Genomic DNA, 23,525 nt, shown 5'->3' on the forward strand with positions numbered 1-23,525 from the left:
TTGAAAAATTGCGTTCCACCGAGCAAAACAATGAACCATCGTAAGCAAATGGTTCCTAATTGGTCGTTGTCTGCTCAAATGATTTGTGTAGGTTTAAAAAGACACAAATTTACGCAAGCATTATCGCATAAAGTGATAATGAAGCTTCCTTAAATGGCTCAGATTAATTATGTTCATCTTGTTCGTGCCACTAGTAGGCTAGTGCTAATTAACATCTTGGGAAATGAGTGTCGTAACAATAACTCACAAGAACGCAGTGCATATTGCAGGAAGTTGGGATTTTTCTAAGCATTAGTGTCGACTTTCCCGTATTTATTGCACTTTCATAAGCCACCGTTATCGTTAAAATTTTGTCCATTTAACGGTCAACTGTCAATTCACAAAAACCTGTTAGCTAACATGATTAACTCTTGTTGGACAATAACAAGTTTCTTTGTTTTGTTCTCTAATGACCTAATGTTTTTCTTCTAAACTGTTCTTGGTGTTTTTGGCCGTTTCCTCTTTCGGTAATGGCATCTTCAGGTCACACACATTGGCAAAAAATTCAGCGCGTTCGTTAATTATTACGACCCACAAGAACCAGCATCTGTTTATTTTTGACCTAAATCTCAAATCTTGAGCGAAAAGTAACAAACCTTGTCTTGCTAAAAGTGCCCGAGGTCGACAATCACCAGTTATCGATAAGGCATTGTTAAAATTACTTGAAGATGAGTCATACTTCATCCCTCAGAAGAAGTGACTCAAGGGATTCTGCAATTTGGAAAATTCGGTGACGATGTTCTACTATTTCACCACGTCGATATCCACGTCTTCTCATTTATTTTATAAATAGAACGTTTTATGACTAAAATAGTTCTATCCTTATCATCCCCTTTCTTTGGGATCTTTTCAAACGCGGTAGTCTGGCGGTGCGCTTTAATGATAATCCTTTGACTAATTAATAATTTAATATATAATTTTTGGCGCCGTTCAGGCTAAAAGCTTTCCAATTAGTTCTGGCTATTAAAACGGACCAACTACCTTTAATTAATTTTTTCCGTGTTGTGAAACTGATGGGACTTCGGTAATTAATCTTGCAAGTGTCTAATCGAATTCCTAATGGATATTTGTGAAATTTCGACAACTATTTTATGATCAATTACGAGGAAACTTATCTTTAATGGAAGATGCAGGTATTTTTTTTATCACTTGTTTGTCTTTCTCCTTCTTGTGTTTACTGGAGATATTGATATCAGTGAGCGCCACAAATATAGATTAGCGACAGGTTTATTTAGGAAAAATTGCTAATATGAAGAGTTTGGATCTTTTTATTAACCAAATCAGTCGTAAATTTTTACGACACTGTAAAAATGAATCAATCGTTTAAATATGGATTGATTGCCAAGAAACAAAAGCCCATAACATCCATAATTACATACTGAATATTTTTCTCAAGGTTTGTTTCACCTTGAAATATTACCCAGTACTCAAATATCCGAGATTTTTGTATTTTTGGATTATGATACTTAGGGATCAAAAAGAAAACATTTATTTATGATGCAGCTGTTTTCCAAAAGTATTATTTAAGTTTGCTTTGGATTATGGTTATTATATTAAGGGATAAGGAATTTTTTTAATGCTGTTATGATCGATTTTATTTATATTTTACGATCTAAAAAGTGACATTTCTGTTCTCTTGGCTTTTTGAGACGTGTGCAAGTGTGCATTCCAAACACGAATCGATTGCTATCACTTCAGATTATTTCATAAACGTCATGTCCAACAAATCAAAAACAACAACAATCGATCACAATCGTCTAATTTCACCGAGTAGATCTGAAATAATTACTAAAAAATTCATTGGGGACCCCAAGAGCGAATATTTCCAAACAATGGATCGTAAATTTTGAATATGCAGAAAGTTTGATCATAAATTGGACAGTTATAAAATTATGTTGCCATGGCAACAATCGATGGCTATATAAACGGCAACGGATTTTTTTTTTAGAAGTGCTGTGAATAGATTTTAAAAATCGAATTTTTGAATTCGAGATATTTAAGACCGGATTTAAAAAAATGCGAAAAAACGATGACGTAAATCGCATCTTTCTATATGTCGTAGTTCCGGAGATATCGCGCACGAAATATTCCGGAGCATCAACATTTTTGCTTCCTGGTGTCAACCCTAACTTTCAGTCGCTTCTAATTTGGTTTTTTTGTTGACGTACGTGAAAAATGTTCATAGTTTTGGATTCGGCGTGGAATTCTGCGTCAAATGAGCTTTAATAACTTGAGTTTGCTTCACAAAAAACGAGATATTGATTGAATGTATGGATATGTAACGCCGGATTCTTAGCAAAAAAAAAAAAATTAGAAGCAATTGAAACTTCCGGTAGCCGCCAGAGCAAAAATTTTGAAGCTCCCAAATAATCGGTGCTCCATATCTCCTGAATTACGACAGAAAAAAAAATCAGGAGATATGGAGCACCGATTATTCGGGATCTTCAAAATTTTTGCTCTGGCGACTACCGGAAATTTCAATTGCTTCTAATTCTCAAATGAGCACCAATATCATAACAGAGTATCATTCACAGTTTGGTATACTTGAGTGAACTTTAAAGTACTTAAATTTTGAATTGTCTGCACAATAAGCAATCACAGTGCGATCTAAGTACTTTTAAAATTGTACCGTGCGATCCGATAATACTTAAATGTATTAATCATTGATAGAAATAGCCACATCGATTTATCGAGATCTAAATAAAAGAAGAATATTATAGGTTAAACGGTTTGCAAATATCCTATAAATCAGAAAAGAAAGTATTAATTAACGTCGTTCGAGAAACCGCTCGGAGGAACAATTGTCGAGATTTTCCTGATTAGATCTTGGTAATTATAATAAGGATCACTTTAACCGACCCTAATAATGTACTCCACTAATTAAGTATCTGCACAAGTCAACTTATCTTGTAGTGAGATTTACTTAGCTCTAAACAAAGACAGGAACTGTTATTTCGGTGTCATAGAATATAAACATCACAAAAGAAGAACATATTTCACAGACCTCAACGTGTAGTTGACTGTATTTAAAAAGGTCAGGAACGTAATCCCGAACTGGATCCATTTTTTCATTTAGGATTAACAGAAATTATCGTCGCTCTTTCTGAATTAGAATAATACGAGGCAATGTCTGGTGGAATGCGCCAGTGTTCGACACATGTTGGTGAGAGACCCATTCAAAACAATCCAAAAGTGCGTTACGCAAAGAAGATCGTGTGAAAAACCTCCACGTTCATTAAAATTAGTTTTAACGATTTTAGCTAACCGGAAGTGGATGAAAGTTTGAGATTTCAAAACCCCATAAATCTGCTTTACTTTCCATTTTCATAAATTTTCGCATTTTTCTAAGTTTATCGTTGCGGAACAGGTGTCTGACATATGTTTCAATTACTCTCCATTGCAGCGAGGAAATTTTATTTGTTAATTAACTGACAGTAATAGTACTCCTTATAGAGGTGGAGTTATTTTTGGATTTTGATTAGAAAGTCAAGTGAAGCTGGAGAAAAATTCCCAACGAAGTAATACTGGTTTATAAAATCGGAGGCTCGATACTATGTTAAGAATTTCTTCGCATAATCTGTAACATTATTGCTGCCAGGAACTTGCTTCAATTGCTTATAGCTAATGGCTTTTGTGAAGCTGAAGCGCTTACCAGCCAGAATCTTGGATACTAAAGAGATTAAATTCCTACAATAGCTAATTTGTGATACCTTGAAATTCTTTGGCGCGGAAGCATTGCTATATTTTTGCTTAAATTGCCGTGATATCGTTTCCGGTGATGAGAGATCTATACTTATTTTTTTTACAGAGATTACCATGGATTTCCAAACATTCGAACAAGCGTACTTCACGTAAGGCCGAGGTAAGAAATTCGCAATTTTTGTATTTTAAAAACGATTTTTTCTTTAATTTGTTAAGTAGCACGGAAGTAGAATCTCATTTGACACTTTTTCTCGTTCTTAGGCAGAAAAACAGTTTGTGCGATTATAAAGATAAGCAAATAAAAAATTTCATCTTCTGATTCTTCTTGTCTAAAGACTCTTAATATTTTGATGCGTTGAAATAAATAGGCGGAATTGATTTTGAAGTCACAATCCTGCCATTTATCTGGAAATGGCCGTTGTGGGGCTCTTATTGGAACAATGAACTTAATTACTTCACCTGAGGGCTTACTGGAAGTGTTTCTAATTACAGCATCCAGTTCTGGACAATGATGAACGATAAATTTGCTAATGAGTCAGTTATAAATCTAATGATTTTGATTTGAAATTTTGCTCATTGGAACTAATTAAATTTTACGCGTTTTGTCTTTTTCAGGATTCCAAACAGAGACAATCGGCGAACTTTAAAAAAAAAAAAAATTAATTTAACTGCTTAGTACCGAAAGAGTAATTTTTATATAATCCCGAGTAGATTAAATTGCAGGGATAGGCATAATTATAGTGTTCTGTTGTTTACTTATAGGTTTAGTGGCTTTGAATTCAAACAATTTTATTCGATACGACCTTCTACCTGTAGGTAGGCGTAATTATGATTCTTTAATTTTATTGTTAGTAAATAAGTTTTGTTACTACCGTATTGGAAAGGCTCAACTAAAATTAAGATAAAAAAAAATGTATGGTAAAACTACACTTTACATATTTTATGTTATTTGTGTCGTCATCCAGTGTGACAAGGTTGTATTATCGCTACACGACAATTAGTTCTGTAACGTAGAAAATATGTGAAAAATTTTAGAACACTTCTCCAATGTATTAAATCTCTGTCGTTATTTAATTATTACATTTTGAAGTGCTTCATTTTTTATTATCAGTGCATTTCAGATAATGTCAGATAGTGTCAAATTAGATTGGAAATGGGATAACACGGGTCCTGTTAAATTTAAAAAACTGCGATAATAAAGTCTCCTCGCGATCATGTGTCTATCAATAAACAATTCTCCTAAATTATGAAACCTTTTTCCACCAAGAAAAAAAAAATGAAACGGTAACACGCAAAGAAAATTGCCATTAACGCGACAAAACCTTGAACTTCACAAGTTTAATCATCCGATACAAGCATTCATTCATTAATCAAAGAGTACAAGACCCGCTCGTGCTTTTTTCTCTTTTTTGCCTGTACGAAATTAAATTTGGGATTGAGGGTTATTGATCAGTGATCATGATCAGACAATAAACCCTTCATAATCACATCACACCCCAAATTGTTCCCGCAAAAAAAACAGACGGGAGAAGTTCGTTGCGCTCGGGATGCTGCTGGAGATCGATGCTTTGCGACCTCGACCATGGAGCCGTGACCCGACCTTCCCTACAGTCGAGTTGAGAGAAACTTTGGCGAAAATTCGACGCCGATCCCAGACTACAAAGCGAACTGATACACGTAGTCTGCGGATTTTATTAATGCAAAGTTTGCACGGCAAACAGTTGCCATTTTTTTAGAGGTATTTATAGTCGGGGAAGAGGTGAGGGTGGACATTTTACTATAAAAGTTATGGGTGTGGGAGGATTGGGATGGGTTTATTGCGTTTGTAGATTTCTTTAATTCCCTACTAATTTGAGGTCAAGTTTATAATTATTTTCATCTTTTTGATTGCTATCTGTTGTTATTAATGGCTAGTTGAGGGTGATGTCCGTACGATTTATACGTGTAGTGTGAAAAGTTCATTTGGGCACGAACTGATAAATTGGATTGGACATTTAGGAATTCCGCCACATTCACAAATACAAATACAAATTGAGCTGTTTCTTTGTATTCCGTCAGACTTGAACTATTTTTGACATGTTTCTCTGAAAGTACCATAATTACGGAGACGCTGGGAAATCTCGGTGAACTATTATTTGAAATTACTGTTTTAATTATCGTCTCAGCAAACTTTACTCACACAGCAGTTAGTAAGACTGACTGGGAAGTTTGTGCGAATAAATTAAATTTTAACATAATCTTTTTATTATTCTACACCTACGAATGATGTTTTCTTGAAAATGTTAGTTTTTCGAAGCATTTTCAACAGTTTTATAATTATTTAATTATAAATTATCCAGACCAAACAGAAATACAACATTTTACTCTTACGGGGAAAAATTAGTTTATCACGAGATTGATAAATACGTTATGAAAATTGATTTTTCTCTTGAATTAATGAATAGTACAGACAGCGTACTCCATTAATAAAGGAAATTATGCACTTTTTCGAGAATAATCCTAGAATTAAATTATTGCAAAACCGAGACGGGAATATTCAGAATTTTCATTTCTGTGATCCCAGGCGCTAGCTGTCTGTCCTCCAGTTCAAGTCTAGTTTAATGGCTTATTTCCCGAGATAATGATAAAAGTGCGTTCTAGCAAGAAACGTTACATTAATTACGATTTCAATTACAGTTGTAACGAGAAAGTTTCCATTTGCATAGTGCGAGAATCTGAGACAATTCCGATTACACCAACCGATTGGAATCTGAAACGTTTCTCATCATAACATTATTATTGTGCGTGGTAAGGTATTAATCGGCTCAGATAATTATCTCCACGACGCGTCTTCGATAAACATAATCTAAATAAATTAATATTTAAAACTACTTCATTAAAATATTGTTCGCCATTTATGCTTAGACATACCTTTCCTGTTCGGGCGATGAGAATTACAGTACGTGATGGGAATCTATTCACAGATTTTAAAAAATACGACGAAACCGATCAATCTGATGAGTTTCGTGGGATTATTAAATTTCTCTGGAATTAGTTTTATATTCTTTTGTGGCAGACAAGCTTAAACGGTTTATTACCATAGAAATGTGGGGCAGTGGTATGTGAAAAGAGACATGTTTGTGTTGCATCGGGTGTGTAAACAGACCCGATATTAAAGACAGATAAATTGAGTTTGTGGAGGAAAGGTTGGTTTCATTAATCTCTTTTATGTAAAGTAGCACTGCGGGCTACTAGCTTTTAAACACAATGAAAGCGTTGATAAGCCGCGAATGTTTTAGGTGGAAAAAGTTTTGAAAAAAAGGGAAAATATTTGCTCATTTGAAGCTTTTGATAATAAAGATTGATAAGCGCACTCACAGAAATACGCAATTGCGGACGAAAAATAGACAACCAAATATACAGATGACCCATTTTTCTTACCTACAGTTTGGGGAATTGATACCCGATGAATGGGAACAATTTTAATAAGAAGTGGGAGAGGAGTAGTGTCAGTGGGTGGCATTACTCCCCTCAATGCATCCTAGCGACAAAGTTCTCGAAAATTGTAACTCAAATTCATTGAGAAATACAATGCCTATCATTACTCTAAAAAAATAAAATTGTTGCATTTTGCATTCGAAGGACCAAATCCCTCTAATAGCGAAGAATTACTAAAGGAGCAATCATGTTAACACCTCGTCTTGCCAAAAATGATAAAACAATGCCACGACGCATGCATTCGCGCTGATGGGGGTAAATTATTTTTATCTTCCTCGCTCCAATGGCAATTATGGTTTTCTTTGTTGCGCTCATCTATTTGTCCATTAATCGGTCTTGGACTCACCGAAAATTCATGTTTCTTGATGTGTGTGAGAATGAAAGAATGCAAGAATCTCTTTCTCGCTCGGTGTCCCCCACTTTCTATTAAATTTAATTCCATGCATCGGGTGTCAATTCCCCAAACTGTATATACCTGCTCTATAACGATAATAATTCTTTCAGTAGTTGATAATTCTTTGAATTCTTTGCATACATTTTCATTCAAATTAGCACACCACCCTAAATAATAGAGTAATTATTAAAGAACCTCGGAACTAATTAAAAGTGTTTGTTTTCCATTTTACATTCATATCAGTCATCTACGTGCTTCTTAATCCCAACAGTAAACTCTTGTAATTCATGGGGTAAATATTGAAACCAGAAGTTCCTTTCATTTCAGGTTCTTTTGGTGTATTTGAATGCATGATAAATTGGTTACGATTTATTGACATGGCCACTGTTAAAAATCTATTGTTATTTAATTAGAAGTGTTGTAAGATTAAAAATAGATTGAAATAAAATTTGTATTAGAAGTGTGCTCCTTTCTTCCGTGTTCTCATTATTCGACAATAATGTTTCTAACAGAACGAAAATAAACTGATTGGAGGTGAATAATGAGCACGAAGAGTGCTTTGTAGTTATTAGAAGCAATTACTCCAACGATAATGATTATGCAACGCTTTGCTTTTACTCCATATAAGATCAAGTTTCAATGAAGATTTAACGTTTGTGAAAGTCCCACAAGCAGTGACCTAATACTAGATCAATCTTTGATTAAGTTTGTACTCGTGTCAACTATTATCTTACAGAAACTGTTTTGCAACGCGTCAGAAGTGAATGTTGGATATAAAATTTTTATTGATTATTTATGCAAAAAGTAGAAAGTATTTCTAGAAGAGCTTCCGATCATTTTTCTTGAGGAAACTTGCCATATTAGTGAAAATGCGACATTTAAATCAATGTTACCTAATCGAGACTACGTAAGCAAAATGTCGGTATTTTTTACCTGTTCGAGACATTTACGTTATTGTGGAGGTTATTGTGAATGATGCAATTCCAGGATTAAACGAAGAGTGACAGGGAGCTCGAATTTATGATCTGAATTCAATTAAATGCATCAGAATCAATGCCATTTTGTGAATTAATGTAAAGCAATTTTTTTACACAGCTGTAGTACAATGTTTACTTTCCTCGCACGATGTTTTCTCAGTACATTTTAAATGAAATATTGTTAACACTCAACACAATAACTTTCTTTGCTTTGTCAATATTACAATAACTTATTACTTTCTTTAGTCTTGTATTGAATATCAATTTAGTGCTAAAAAATTTATGCACTTGACTACAAAGCTAATTGAATAGAAATTGTTCTTTTTTGAGGTTTTCTGCCGTGCTTCCTATTTTTCGTGAGACCACAAATCAGGAAAGACTGCTGTCATGCAATGAAAGTTAGCATATTACGACAGCATCATTTGCAACAACGTTACTTAAAATTACATATTTATAAATACGTGTTGGTCTCTTTTTCTCTGCTTACCAAGAAAATATCGCTGTCGACGAGTGTAAAAATGACTGATTTTATACGATAATAAACTTTGATTTAAGATTAATAAATGATAAATAAAGAACGGATTTTATAGAAACATTTTGCATGTAAATAAGATTTATTTAATGTATGTGTTAATTACTCTAGACTCTAGTCAATTATTCTAGACATTTAAGTTTAAATTGTTGTTTTGCATTTTATTGCATTTTTTTTTCTTTATATTTTATAAATAAACTGCATATTTTGCATATCTAGAACTTATTAAAACATGTAAAACGAATTAGAAGTCGATCGAAAGTATGCACTTACCTACCTAGAAACGAATATAAGAGATTTCAAGAGTCGGAAAGTCTGAAGATGCCACCAGATTTAAAAAATAAAAAAAGAAACTTTTCACGAAACTGAACAATTTGAAGAACCGCAGGGTAAAAAAGTTAAAGAATAACCTGTGAGATTTGAAGAATCAAAGTGAAATAAACATCAAATCAAATTTTTGTGTTTTTTTTTTATAATTTCCGCCCTTTAATAATAAATTTATAACGAAACACTATTGCCCCCAGTTCCATTGAGCTTAAACTGAAACACTACATCACCTTTTGACATTAAAATCTGTCGAAACCTTAAAACTTCGGTAAGAATCCGTAACTTGAGCTTTTTGTTTCACACCGATCGTCCTCTTGGTTACAAACTAAATTCATAACGATCCCCGGATTACAACGTTGATTGGCGTTAATAGAAACCGTTTTCAATTACAGATGTCATCAGCGGCTGTCGGGACTCATCATCATTCGGGGGCTGGACCCCTCAGTTTGATGTCCTGCGTACGGGAATCGTCGCCGTTGCAAGATTATGAGCCCCCCGACAACGAAAAAAACGGTAAGTGAAATCGTGAGGCTCAATACGCACGAGTTGTTTTCGTGTTTTGAAAATGTATGAAAACGCACCGTGTGCTGGATCTTAAGAACTGGAAAGACTCCAATTCTATTAATAATTTCACGGAGAATGTTTACCGGGAGGAAAGTTTGCACGTTTGGGCGAATTTTGGGGATTATCTCCAGGAAGTAGGTCTTTGGGGCGTCGTAAAATGCCTAATAATGCGTTTGTGGTATTGGAAAAACAAGAGGACACGGAATTGGGTCGATCAGATTGTTTGTTAAATAATTTTCGGTTTCTTCTAACTGTTCTATTTTACAGTATATTTTTTGGTGTCCCACTGTAGGTCATTCTTTGTTTTGCGTCCTAAATCGTGCTTCTTTTGGTCGTACGCCCCCACACTGCGCTTAACTGTAAATTAATTTCGCGGTTCCATTGTTAACAAATCGATGGAACGAGATTCTCAAGATCGTGGTAATACGAATACAAGAAAATTGCTTTCTGTTGACAATGATTAAATTTAATTACCGTGGCGTTCCGTCGACGACACTTAATAAAATGGATATTGTTAGGTGCGTGACTCTTCGTAGTATCGTTAAATGAAAAACAGTCGATTTGACCTTCTTTCTTTGAACTGCCAAAAGGTACAATCCCAGCGACGACAAGATATGATTTCCTAGAGCGCAACTCAACGGTACTTCTTATTCTGTGCCACGAGGTTTATGTTAACTGTAAACTAATGTGGGTGTTTGCATATAGTACACCTCCATAACCTAAGATCATATAAATTATAATGCATCGACAGACCGAAATAACTACTATGAGCACGTATTGATCATGTCGCACAGTGTTAAACGTAACGTACTGGTTTGTCCCACTTCGCAGGTTTATCTCTCTAATTATCGGGGAAAGACCGAAAATAGAGCGCCCAAAAACTCATATTATGGCAAATTGAGTTGTTTCTTATCGTTGTTTGCTCGTGACGTTTGCTAATGTTATCGTTAAATCGTTACTGTCGAAAAATCCGGTTTAAAAGTTTCCACTGGTCTTTTATTTTAAGGATAACTACTATGTATGGTAATGTGGGAAGTGATAAATCATATTTTGGGCAAATTAGATGGATTTTATTGATATTACAAGTGTCTAGCCATTTGATGACAAATTTATTCACACCTACACGTTATAATCAAATTTCTCTAATATCTTATTTATGGATATTAAATTTCACTTTACCACCTTTTTTCAGGAATTACGTAATGATCGTCATTCACCTTGTTTCCGTTCATTAAATTATAGTTTATTTATTTTTTTGGATTAAACCCATCGGGCATTTACAGTTTTTTTAACCAGGACAAAACAGATTTCTCCGCAGGTGCTGCATTTTTTATTCATCGCAATATTCTATTTCTATCGTACTTATTTCTGGCTAAAAATATCCTGGTAGATGAGAAACCAACAAGATCTTTTTAACGTGGCAGTGACATAATAATGGCCTATCCATACGTAATCCTGTTTTCAGAAATTGAACATATGGACATCGGGAAAATGCTATTTTGTAAAGCTAATTGTGCATAAACGTCAAATCGGATCAATGAGTTAAATTGATTGATCATTCTTTTATCCTAAAGAATTTATAATCCTAAAAATCCGTTTTAGATTTTTCTATCTGGTTGTTACAAGCACTATTGTTTTAAGGATGTAAAAAATTCAAATTTATTGGTCTTGACAGGTATAGAATTCCTAGAGTGTTTAAAAAATTTCGCCAGGACGTGTCGCAATTTTTAAATGCCTGAGAATCACAAAACATATTTTAGAATTAAGATAAAAACTTATCTTGCAGATACCATCAGATCAAAATGCCATCTTTCTTGCAAAAAATTGGAAAAAGTGACCTATTCGTTCAGGACATGGAGCGAGACGCTCTCTTTAAATTTTAATGCGTTATTTTATGGAGTTTACATTGACCCATTTTGTATTTTAAGCTTATCAAAATAATTACAGTCAGATATGAAATATGTATAACTTATTACCGAAATGTCTGCGTGCAACAGCTTGAATGGCTTGAGTCAGATTTAATTTCATAAGTTTAGCTTCTAGATAAAACCTCGTGTTGCAATGGAAATTAATTAATATGTTGATGGCTTATTAGAAGTTTTCACACACTTAATAAAACATTACTTCAACGGCAACATGAATACATATTTAATTAATTTCATTTCTGCATTGTCGTATATTTTCATTGGCTTCAATCAAATGTGTCGCAATAATTCACCCTATTTATGTCACCTGTCCAGTGATTTACGCTTACATTTTTCATGTAAAATGCAGTGAAACGTCCTGGGATGGATGATATTTGTGGTTGACTGTTGTAAAAGTCGAGAATATGGCTGTGGTTCTGTCGTACTAAAGTAATAAATTCAAGTAAATTCTCGACATAGTCTTTATGAATAAATACTTCCATGCTGAGCATTCATCCATTTTATGCAGTTTCTCCAGACTTTTGTGCTTGGATTGCTACAAACCAGCGAATTAAATGATCGCTGAAACGGTACTCATCTTCAGTACCATTTTGAAATTGGATAAAATTAATCTCGTATCAAATCCGATCGCGCATCACGTCGACGTAAATTGATTGATACAGTCGTTGTTCAGGTTTTTGGCAACTGTGTCTGACGAAAATGATGCAGAGATCGATCAGTTTGTATAACTTCCAATCCGAAGAATATGATATTGAAAGTGAGTTCCATTTTTTATTATCCATGTGTTTCGAATTTTGATTACAAAAACCTTTAAACGGTTGGAGAGCTTGCGGTCGAAGAACCATTCTCACCGAGCCATTGATGCAACAAGTTTACTAAGAATGACCAAACTCTGGTGATTTCTGAAACATTTTCGTATTGGTTTTTTAATCGGATAATCGTTCTGTGAAAATATTAACTCGGTAAAAACTTTGTAAATTATTCCAAGCTTCTACAGCGGGATCAGGTGGCAAAATAACTGGAAGGATAATTACGAAGTTTGAACGTTAAACAGTTCCATGGAAGTGCTGTTATGAATTATTTATCGCATTGAACATGCTCCGACAAATAACACAATAAATCCCAATTAGCTTAATATTGCATGTGGGGTTCTGGCTTTATCATCGCTGGATTACTATTTTACACATTCTTTGAAAATAATAAATTATGTTTCTTCGAAAAGCGCACCAATCAATACAAAAAGATCAATAGAAAGTTCATTGTTCTTTGTTAATAAATGACACGATTCGGTGAACTGAAAACGTTTTTGAAACCGAAAGGAGAGAATATTTACTTTGCCACAGAAGTAATAAAGTTTTCCTTATTTATTTAGAAGTGAATTGCATTATTTATGCGGTATCGATCCCACCTAATAGCGTTGTTCAAAATTTAAGCTGTGTGCGTGAAGGTGTACTGGGACCCCTTTCAATTTTTTATTACCTCAAAATAATACAGCAGCGCGTGGGGCGTTTGCATATCTAATGCAACAAAAGCCTATAGAATCGAAATTACGTAACGTTCTACACTGATCTATGCCTATAATTGGGCATTGTCATACTTCAAGGGACATTGTTTAGGTAAACCCTTTACCTTGATAAGATTAAATCTACTATCGTGCGTTTTGTTCGGCTAATCTAATCTTATCAAGTGTAAAACACATGTTTTAGGGCTAATCGTGTATTTAATTTTGAAGCCGCTTCAAATTCAGACTGCATTTTAACTGGATTGTGCAATAAACTACATTTCGATTATATTAACTTTTTATTGGGGACTCGGTAAAGTAGATAAAACCCGATATCAACAATAAAAATATCAAATTGTTATTTACAAGACTTGAGGAATAGACATTTAAGTGAACTTGAATTAAATTCCGTTTGGTAATAAATACAGATTCTTTGGAAAATAGTGCTTGGTATTTGCAAGCTGTAATAGAATTTCCTTCTGGAGCTCGTGGAATTTCATCGTGTAGACCGGTCCAGAAATTGATTTACTACCTATCCATATAAAATTTTCTTATCTTCCACCAGTAAAATTTGAATAAAATGAACTGTTTTATTCAATTCAGTGTAAATCGGCTGTCCTACTCCATTTTTCATTTTTTGAGCACGTCAATCGCTCGATCTGTAAGAATTTCGATGGAGTTCATATTATGACGGTTCGAAATTAATTCTTCGAAATTCTGCAACGGAAATAAAAAGTATGGGAAATGCCAGGAGAGAATTAAAACTCCGATACTATGCAATCCGCTTATAGCTGAAAACTTAGATCGAAACAAGTCTTTCCAAAACGAGTTTTTAATTGAACTTAATGCTCAAACTTTTTGTTAAAAGCGCATTCTACTCATCAAAATTAAAACCGGAAGTGCTGAACCATCCATAGCTCTTTCTGCCTCTTTAATTTTTTATTTCTTGTAATGAATACGAATTTCAGTTCAACAACCTTATCCAAGTGGATAAAATTAGCGTCTAATCGCACCAATTAACGATTTCCAAGCAGTTCACAAGAATGAATATTTCAAATATCAGCGAATGTCGGTTTTGATTGTTTCTTGTATTAATACAGTTTCGTGTATTATGTTTCATGATGTAAATTTCCATTCTTATCTTCTTTCGCTGATCGAGCAGTTCGTCCTCTACGTGCGTTAGCGCAGTGAGTCATTCTTCAACAACAATCAAAGTAACGTTTAGTCAGTTCACAATTGTCGGTCAATTGACAGCTGACCCTCCCAATCTGATCAAATCACGTCCGATAAACACTACATGGAGTATGTTGAGCCGGAGGAAGTACGCTATCGGTAAATTTATCATCGTTTCCGCACATATCTAAATCAAAATAATTTCCAATGCGTTATTTACTAATTGAATTTTTCCAATAACCGCTAATAAACACGATATTATTTAATTAATTCTATTAAAGCTGCTACAAAAAAGAAGTTCTGGAATCCGAGGAAGTGGTTCAAAAGGAAGAACAAGGCGTCCGAAGATGTTATTCCAGTTGAAATCGTCGACAAGGATGACTTCAGAAGTAGGTCCACCAGCGAGCTTTCCATTACAGAGGACCAGAGCAGGAGGAGGTCAGTTCACTTATACAATATGATTTGTATAAAAAATATTAATTTTCCTTCAGGAGTGGGTCCTCAATGCATCCCGGATTGAGCGTATCCCATGACAGTGTCTTCCATTCTCCTAATTCAGGATCGGACATTGAGTTAGATGCCGCTCAAAGCTCATCATCGTTGTCGACTTCCCAGCCCCAAATTGATTTGAGGTTACAGGTGAGTTTTGTGGTCACGCAATACAAGAATTTGTCCTTGCGCCAAAAATAAGTTTGTTTTGAATCCCCATCGTGTCATATCTAGTTGAATTAATTTTAGAGATAAGTCGTTATCACCATAGCTAAATAAGTAATTACCGGTTGCCATTTCTATCGATATGTTTAAAGGACGGATCAATAGGGCCGTGCAGATTATTTTATGGAATGTAAACACGTGAAGGTTGAAGTGGCGTCCGAACGACGACGCCTTAATGAACAATGGCTATGTCACAGGTTTGTTTACAAGGTGCCCCAGGTCTTGCTTGGGGAGAATTTTATGTATTTCGAGAGGGTGTGAGTCTATGAATAACTAGTTAGGGAGGTTCGAATTAATTCAGCGTCGAAAGAAAAGGGGAAATCACGTGTGGTTGGTTATAAACCGTACCACCCTCGGGGAAAATTTACACAAAGAAATTGGATTGAATCTCTGAAGATTTTATTATGACTGCACTTTTGGTTGCTGCGTCGACAATTTATTGATACTTGAAAAATCAAGGTCGTAATGTAAATGAGCATTGAACTTATACGTCAAGGAAAGTGTGGAATAAAATGCGAAAACGTAAAATAAAACGCTGTAACCTTCAGTTACTGCTCAGATGTGTATTGCAGACATGTGACTGTCCGTTTAAATGTGGAAATTATTGGTTTGCACCTGTTGTCAGCTGTAAAGTCAGAATCGAATTTGTTCTTCACACTGTCGGACTTTGAAATGACTTGTCTTTTAATTTGTACTTTCCGCCGTCGTAATTGAAGTTTTCACGGGCATGCTGGCATTATAAAAATCCAATAAAATATTTCATTTCTGCCATTGAGACAACGTTCGCTCTAACAAAGTCAAGACCGTTGTAATCAGAGTACTTGCAAGCGCAGTGATTCGATGTTAAAAAATTGCGCTATCTTGGCTTATTGTCAGTAGAATGTTCATCCTGTTTCTGCCTGATAACGAATAACATAAAAGGAAGTTTCTACTACATTTCAGTGTCGCTCGACTCCCAAGTTTATTATTGAGCGACCGAAATTCCTTGTATTTCCTGTATTTATATTTAACTGGTTGGGTGTCGAAAAGTCGCGGTCTCAGGTTGTCGAAACGCCTGAAAGAACGCATTGTAGAGGTTCTTCATCAAAAGAATGCGATTCTTTAACTGTTGCACCCACTGAGGTGTGCACGAGATTAAAGCACAAATAATGTGCACGTTGACTTCGAAAGTATGTGATCTGGTGCGGACAGTCATTATCTGTTGCAAGTAGTTGTTTCAAATGCTTTAGCTAAAGTTCAACTGCAGTTTTGTTGGCGAGGAGAAGAGCTCGAGTAATTGATGGATTCTCTTGGGTTGTTTTCTTTCTAGAAAATGCATTATGTGGACGGAGCGTTCTAATTTCAACCTATCAGTTCTTTTAGGGCACTATCTTTGATCAAATATGTATTTAACGTGAATGGCGTAAGATTACAACACGTGCTGCAGTGTCGATCGTGGTAGCTTTTGTTTTTAATTTTTAATCTGTCACTATTATAATGTGGTAATGTTCAAAAATACTCTCGCATGGTTTAAACATGTGAGGATTTTTTTATTGCCATAACACGAAACTGTTCTTGACAACACGCACCAACGAATCGTGATTTATTACTTTGTATCTTACTTTACCTTCTGTTTATTCATTTCAGAATTGGATGCGTTGTAATCTGAGAAATTCCCGTCCTGTTTTGTCATTTTTTTCGATTAGTTTTTATCTTGATAAAAAATATAGCCGACGCTATTTTACATGTGGTGCTATGGATTTTAATCTCGCATATTTATAGCTATATTGGGAATTTATAGCATTACTGTTAATGCGTAAGGTGTGGCCCCAATTCGCCAGAAAAAATTATTTTACGACATAAAAAGATTTCCACTGTGAGAAATGAAGATGTAGTGTTATTTCTCATCGATTTATAAAAAGAAACGAGTTTTTATTAGTTCACAATGGAGCTGTAGAAATATTTGTTATGATGACAGGTTTATTTTTTGTAAATAACCTTTGAAAATGCTTTGAAATCTTAAAGAATCTTAGGAATCTCAAAGAGAATCTTTAGGTTTGAAAAACAAAATGAATGCCAAGTTATATGGATTTAGCATATTGCCATTCATTGCCTTTGGTTAATTAATTATTTCAATTTTTTTGTCTATTCACTACTTCATTATTTGATATTCTCATCCCCTTACTAAATGTAATTTCAATTCATTCGGGAAATCGAATTTCCATCAAAATCTTAAACGGCACGTTAAATGTTCGACTCTCTTAACCAGCTCATTCACCAAACTTTAATGTCGAATCTGAATAAACACCCATTAAATTTCTCAATCATTCTAAGATAAACCTAATGAATGCGACCATAATTGAAATACTCCATTAATACTGAATAATCACACTTGAATACGGAATTCGGTCAATAATTCTGTCTCCGAATTAAATTAAGATGGAAGTTATAATCCTCTGGCAGTTTCGTTCTGGTTGTTCTGTCACAAGCGTTTGTTGCCAGGATAATAGACTTGGAATCATCATGGTTTCGGATTACGTAAAGCAGCGTTTTTGTATAGAATAGACAGACCTGAATTATCAGAGGGATTGGCTTTGATAAACTGAGCGTGTTTGAAGATGGACATCATCCACGATTGATATTTAATGTTTGCTTGGAGATAATGTGAACAGTCAAAAACTTGGTTTATGGTTTAAATAATTTTTCTTGGCAATTAATCTGGAAATGATACGACCCATTGTTGTGTTAACACTTTGATTGATGTTAATCAAAACGGAGTGTAATTTTGATGGCCCACGTTGTTAGGCGTTGTTTATTATTATGTTTGAGTGATAAGGAAATAGGAGTGTCTTATTTAGTGAGTAGGAATATAAAAATAGAAATTCTACCACAAAGCACCCATCGCATTTTCGCTAGAATATCCTAGGAGGTGACTAATACAGACCGATCGCCGGACCACGAGCACGTCGATGCCGTTACCTCCGATGAGGTCGGTGCAAAGTTGCCAGACGAGTTTGAAACAGCACAGTTTGCAGCAGGTCCTCGTGTAGTGTCCAGAAAAACGCCCAATAAACAACGTGCAACGGATCCTTCCTCGTTTTAATTGACAAGGAATTAACAGGGCGAATTGTTGATCCCCTGATAACAAAGCGACATCAGGATTTTATCGCCAAGAAAAACCAAACATTTCCTTGATTCACCAATGTCATGACTGGGTTTCCTCGATTCGATTAGATAAATGTGTTCTTGCTTGGAATTCAGTGTGTGCGTTTAGTGTAATTTATTGCGTGAAATGCAGTGGTTTGTCTCAATGAAATGAAAGTGCGGACTAAATCGAAAGGTCGCTGTTGGGGCAGGACCGGCGAACGTGTTCCTGCTAGGACGAGACTCTACAGGATTTGGGTGAGTTATGCAGGAATCTAAGGCTCAAACGTGAGCCGGTTTCCGTGCATTTGGAATACATGGCGAAATTACTCAGTGTGACAACGGCAACAAGCGATAAATGACCGTTAAATAAATTATTTGTGGCTAGATTAATGTCAAATTGTGCGAGTAGGATGGAGTTCAATTTTTTTTACATTCTTACATCATTTCCCAGTTTATTCTCAACCATAATAACGGCGAGGAATTCTATATTTTTTCGTTAATCATTAACCGCAGCGATAATGGGTTACTCACCCAACGATTACCCAATTACAGTTACTTGTGTTTGAACACATATTAGCTTCTTTAATTTAGCTTTGTCATTCGATATTGTTGCTAATTGCTGCTGCAAACACTAGAAATCATCAAAGTGACGAACTAGATAAATATCCATAAACAAGGAATATTGACATTTTCTTACTGAAAGTAAAAAGAAAAAATAACAGACCGGCGCAAATCATTTCATAATGTCCTCATTTTCCGTGGGGCAAGTGAAACGAAGTTTCTTAACGCTGTTTTAATTGTTATTAAATGGAAAAGTGACAGCGATTTTTTTCACTTAAAAACGAGCTCGTTCGTTACTCACACTTAAATATAGCAGATTTTCAAAAGATGTGACCTATTTCATTTTTATTTTGTTTAAATATGTACCACCAGTGGACGTTAAGTAATAAAACAACCGCTTGGTAGATAAGTACCTCTAATTTATGGTTATTGGCGAAGTTTTAAAGTAAACTTTTTGCATTCGCTTACAGCAGTAGTTCAACGACAAAAAGTGTTTTATTTTCGCTTTTGCCACCGTTGGCAGAGTCATTAGAGGCAACGGAAAATGAAAGGGAAAAATCGTGTTTAACAAGATTTTTTTATTTTTGGGGCGAAAATTGTACATAAAATTCTGCTAATTGCAACGGTATAACAATGAAATTTAAGGTTATAATATTCGACCTGTTTTTATTTGTGCCAAATCATAAACTTATAGATCAAACGAGATGTTAATTAAATTTTAATGCCTAGTTAAAAATTATTATATTTCCGCCAACGATATCATTAATTTATAAATTTTTCTTCGTTATCTACTAAATTATGTATCTATAATAATACTCCTAATAATTTTATGACCGAAGCAAGGCATCCATAATTAATTTGACAATGGAGCATGAACTTTATTAATCAACATCTTTTCAATTTGTCAGGCTATATAATTTGACAAAGAATTAGCTTGCCGCATCTTTTTGCTCTTTATTCATGATTTCAATTTTGATTAAATTTTAGAATAATATCAATAATTTTACATACGAATTAATAAATTATTTGGAAAGAAGAGATCCAAATGACTTGTAGTAGCAATGAGTCGAGAGAAAATTGATGACTCACAATTGGATCTAATGAATGTTTTGTAATAATTATCACTTTTTGCCTGCAGCATGATGCTTTGAAGGCAATTCTAATAAAAGTTGATGAAACGTTTAAGCAAATCAAAGCGCAAACTAGTTTTTTCTAATTTATCTCGAACCAAAAGGAACCTAATGGAAAAACTGGTTTTCTAAAACAAATTTTACTAAAACTGCCAACTTCAATTCAATTGAATTTGTTCCAAAAACAAAATGGTCAAGGGCACCACCGTTCTTAACCTTCATTTAAAAAATAACCTCAATTGGCAGAAGACAGCAATTTAAATGTGTGCGATTCGAGATGTTTATAACTTCCTGTTATTGAATCAATTAGGAAAAAACGCTCAAAGCTTTAGAAATTGGGCATTTCGTGATAATTAGGTCAAGTTTTTACACTCATTAAAGGCCATGGAGTAATTAAGCGTTTACGAAAAACAATTGCCATCACCATCAGACAAAGTGTTTTAACAACTAACCTTTATGTTTTTGCAGTAGCTAATAAAATTCCTACCTTGGATGAATGTTATGACGACACTAAAGTGTACGCCACATTTTTTCAAATTAGCTTTATCCTGAAGCGTGAAGAAAAACAAGATCTCAAAGAAGTGCCTACAAACATCAAAATAAAGTCAACATTGCGATGCTTTGCTTATATTTTTGGTTTATCAACCAACGAAACATGTAAATAATACTTGAAGTTAGTTTATTTTGAGATAAACTGATTAGAGTTGTAGAAACTGAGTTGAATTAGTTTAATTCGTATTAATCACATTCCAACAGTTTCCCATCACCTAAAGATTTATACGATTTTAAATTGGAATGATTACTCTTGTCACTTGACCGATGACAAAACATAAACAAGTCATGTTTGTATTGCTAATCGCACTCATCCATTTGAGCGGTGTTAACAGCATTTTTCTCTACGCGTATTGAATTTTTATGATTTTTAATTATTCGTCTGATCTCTGCGTTTTAAAAATATGCCCAACTCCCACAACGACGCTTTCTGTTCACATATTATTCAGGAAAATCATCTCCATGTGGGTGTTGGACGTGACTCAGTGTTGATTTCAGTACTAAGTTTAATCCACCTGTGGCAGCGCTCTCTGGCGGTTTCCACAATTTCTAGTTGTGTACAATGCACGGATTTAATTGCATTCGCCTTCACCCCTGTGGATTGAATGACATTTTGTTGTCCTTACCTTATTTTCTGTATTCTTTCAGACAGAGCTGAGTGAGAGGCTGAGATTGAGGCGGGGTCGTGGCGACACAAGCGAAGACGATGAAGGCCTTCCGCATAGTCCGTGCAATTCACCGACCACCACTGAAGCTCTTCTTGAAAAGACTGCTATCAAAGTGAGTAAAAAAAGAAATGATTTTCAGCATTTTTTATTATCTCACGTAGGCCCGCTGTTTCCGTCTTCAGATTCGAATCTCTGTACCCAGAAACAAAATTGTTGCGAAACACAAATATTTGTATTCTCGACAGTTTTTATCAAAACATCTTTCCATTCTTGGATATTAAAATTATTAACATAACTGTCTTGTTTCAAAGTCATGTCGACCATATGTTGTCTAACTGAGTACATAAAGAGGTGCTATTTTATTCTTCCATTGCGACGACCACCGTCTTGATTGAGCATTTGAGTGCCTCCGGCGGAAATTTTAATTTCTGGGTAACGGTCGCCATAATTGCACAATGTCCCTGTTTATGACTATGCTTCTGTACATTCGCTGGTTAGATTTATAATAATTAAATGGTGTAGATGAAAAGTGATTTATTATGATCGAGATCTGGTAGCTTGTTAATTAAATTGACGGCTCAAAGAACTTTGTTTTGCAAAAAGCAGTGACGGATTTACTGATTATAGGAGATAAGCGCTACTGTAATGAGAAGAAATTTATCATACGAGACTGTTGAAGCAACAACGCGATTTTTAAAATTTGGAGATTTTCCAAGGAATTGTTAAAATCTGGACGACGAGGGGCGTTGCTTCTCATTTTGCATTCATGAAGCGATAACATCATTATTTAACCAGTTTCTGAGACGACAGAGAAAAATCTGACTCCGTTTCTTATCAAGTTTTCAATGCAAAGAATGATAACAATGGGAGTTACGGTTTTGAAAAATTTGTTGTATTTTTATCAGTGTCTGAGTGGAGTGAATCGTTTTTATATTGTCTTATCTTTCTATGATTGTTATGAGTTCATTTAAATCAATGTACGTGACTTATGTTACTACAGCTTTGTTTTCGGTACAAAACAGCGATAATACGAGCAGTTTTTAATGATTTCGCTAATTAAAATCTTTGTTTATAAATCTATAAAATTACTATAAAAATTTACTACAACAATGCCATTTTTCTTTAGTGAAACAGTCACGTACTTTTTTTAATCGTCGTATCAGTGAAAACGGCCACAAAGTTGGTTGTGATGTTTCATTAGAAGTTCATTAGCACATAAAGCGTTTAATCAATTAGCAGTAATAACACTGGAGAATATAATTGATATGGAAATGTAATTGCTGGTTGTTTTTTAAATTAATTTTATTGCTAACACTTTCACTCTATATTTTGAACTTCCTCGTTGAAGAGGTCAGGTTTATAATAATAGTTGGGGTCACAGCATCTGTTGTCTCTTAACGTTTTATGTAAATCTTGCCAAATTTCGTTTTCTCCGAACTTTACAAATTTGGATAAAGAAAGTAAAACTTTCGCGTAGAAAAAATTGCCTCCACTTGCTTCAATTTTTAAGTGACACTCTCGTTAAGTCAGATCTATTGCTCATTTTCATAATGATGAAAACATCATAATTGAGGTTTTGTAACAGTGGAAAGTAAATGGTTAAATTAGTAGTGTAAAACCAGCATCTTGGTCAACACTAAGTGTTTATATGCAAGCGCAGTGCAATTTTCCCACTTTGCACTTAATTAAATTAGCAGTGGTTTTCCCTTTGTTTTTGATCATGGAATCCCTAAATGAGGGTATCCTTGATCGATTTTCAGAAACGCCATTGAAACTGAAACACCTAGAATGCGACCTTTCCGGTTGATGCGTCTGGCGTTTGTTTCGCAGACCTCGATTAAAATAGAAGCTATACGTTATTTCACTTGACATTTCACTATATCGGATTTTCATTTGTCTCCATGTGACCCAATTAAGGGTTTGTGAATCCTTCAGATTTAACGAGTGGAAATTGCGCTTTTGATTGTTGCGCCGCTCCAAAATAAAATTGTGTAACGAGCAATTATTCAAAATCATTTCCATTGTGTGAGAAAATTAGATTTGACGGGCTTCGGAAGTGGAAACCACAAGACATTCAAGCCAATTAATCGAACATTAAAAAAAATCCAGACGCCGAAGATGAAGCGCTCTCATATTTCTTCCAACTTCCAGAAAATGTGTCTC

At 34.7% G+C, this 23,525-nt stretch overlaps 1 protein-coding gene across 5 annotated transcripts in view; it reads left to right on the forward strand.

The window, feature by feature from the left end:
- Positions 1–23,525, forward strand: part of LOC148170037 (uncharacterized) — a 32,120-nt gene that overhangs the window by 1,999 nt on the left and 6,596 nt on the right. For 3 of the 5 annotated variants that reach the window (XM_088044464.1, XM_088044459.1, XM_088044461.1), the window contains exons 2-6: positions 3,848–3,901; positions 9,841–9,961; positions 14,893–15,049; positions 15,103–15,250; positions 21,343–21,474. In XM_088044464.1, coding sequence (XP_087900590.1) covers positions 9,841–9,961; positions 14,893–15,049; positions 15,103–15,250; positions 21,343–21,474 — 558 coding nt within the window. In that variant the 5' untranslated portion in view covers positions 3,848–3,901. Of the gene's footprint in view, positions 1–3,847; positions 3,902–9,840; positions 9,962–12,597; positions 12,695–14,892; positions 15,050–15,102; positions 15,251–18,291; positions 18,707–21,342; positions 21,475–23,525 lie in introns of those variants that run through there. The other 2 variants (XM_088044460.1, XM_088044462.1) reach the window with 2 other exon arrangements.

This window comes from Gnatocerus cornutus, chromosome 8 (genome assembly GCF_029298725.1).
Source record: "Gnatocerus cornutus isolate USDA-ARS CGAHR chromosome 8, icGnaCorn1.1, whole genome shotgun sequence".
Lineage (NCBI taxonomy): Eukaryota > Metazoa > Arthropoda > Insecta > Coleoptera > Tenebrionidae > Gnatocerus > Gnatocerus cornutus.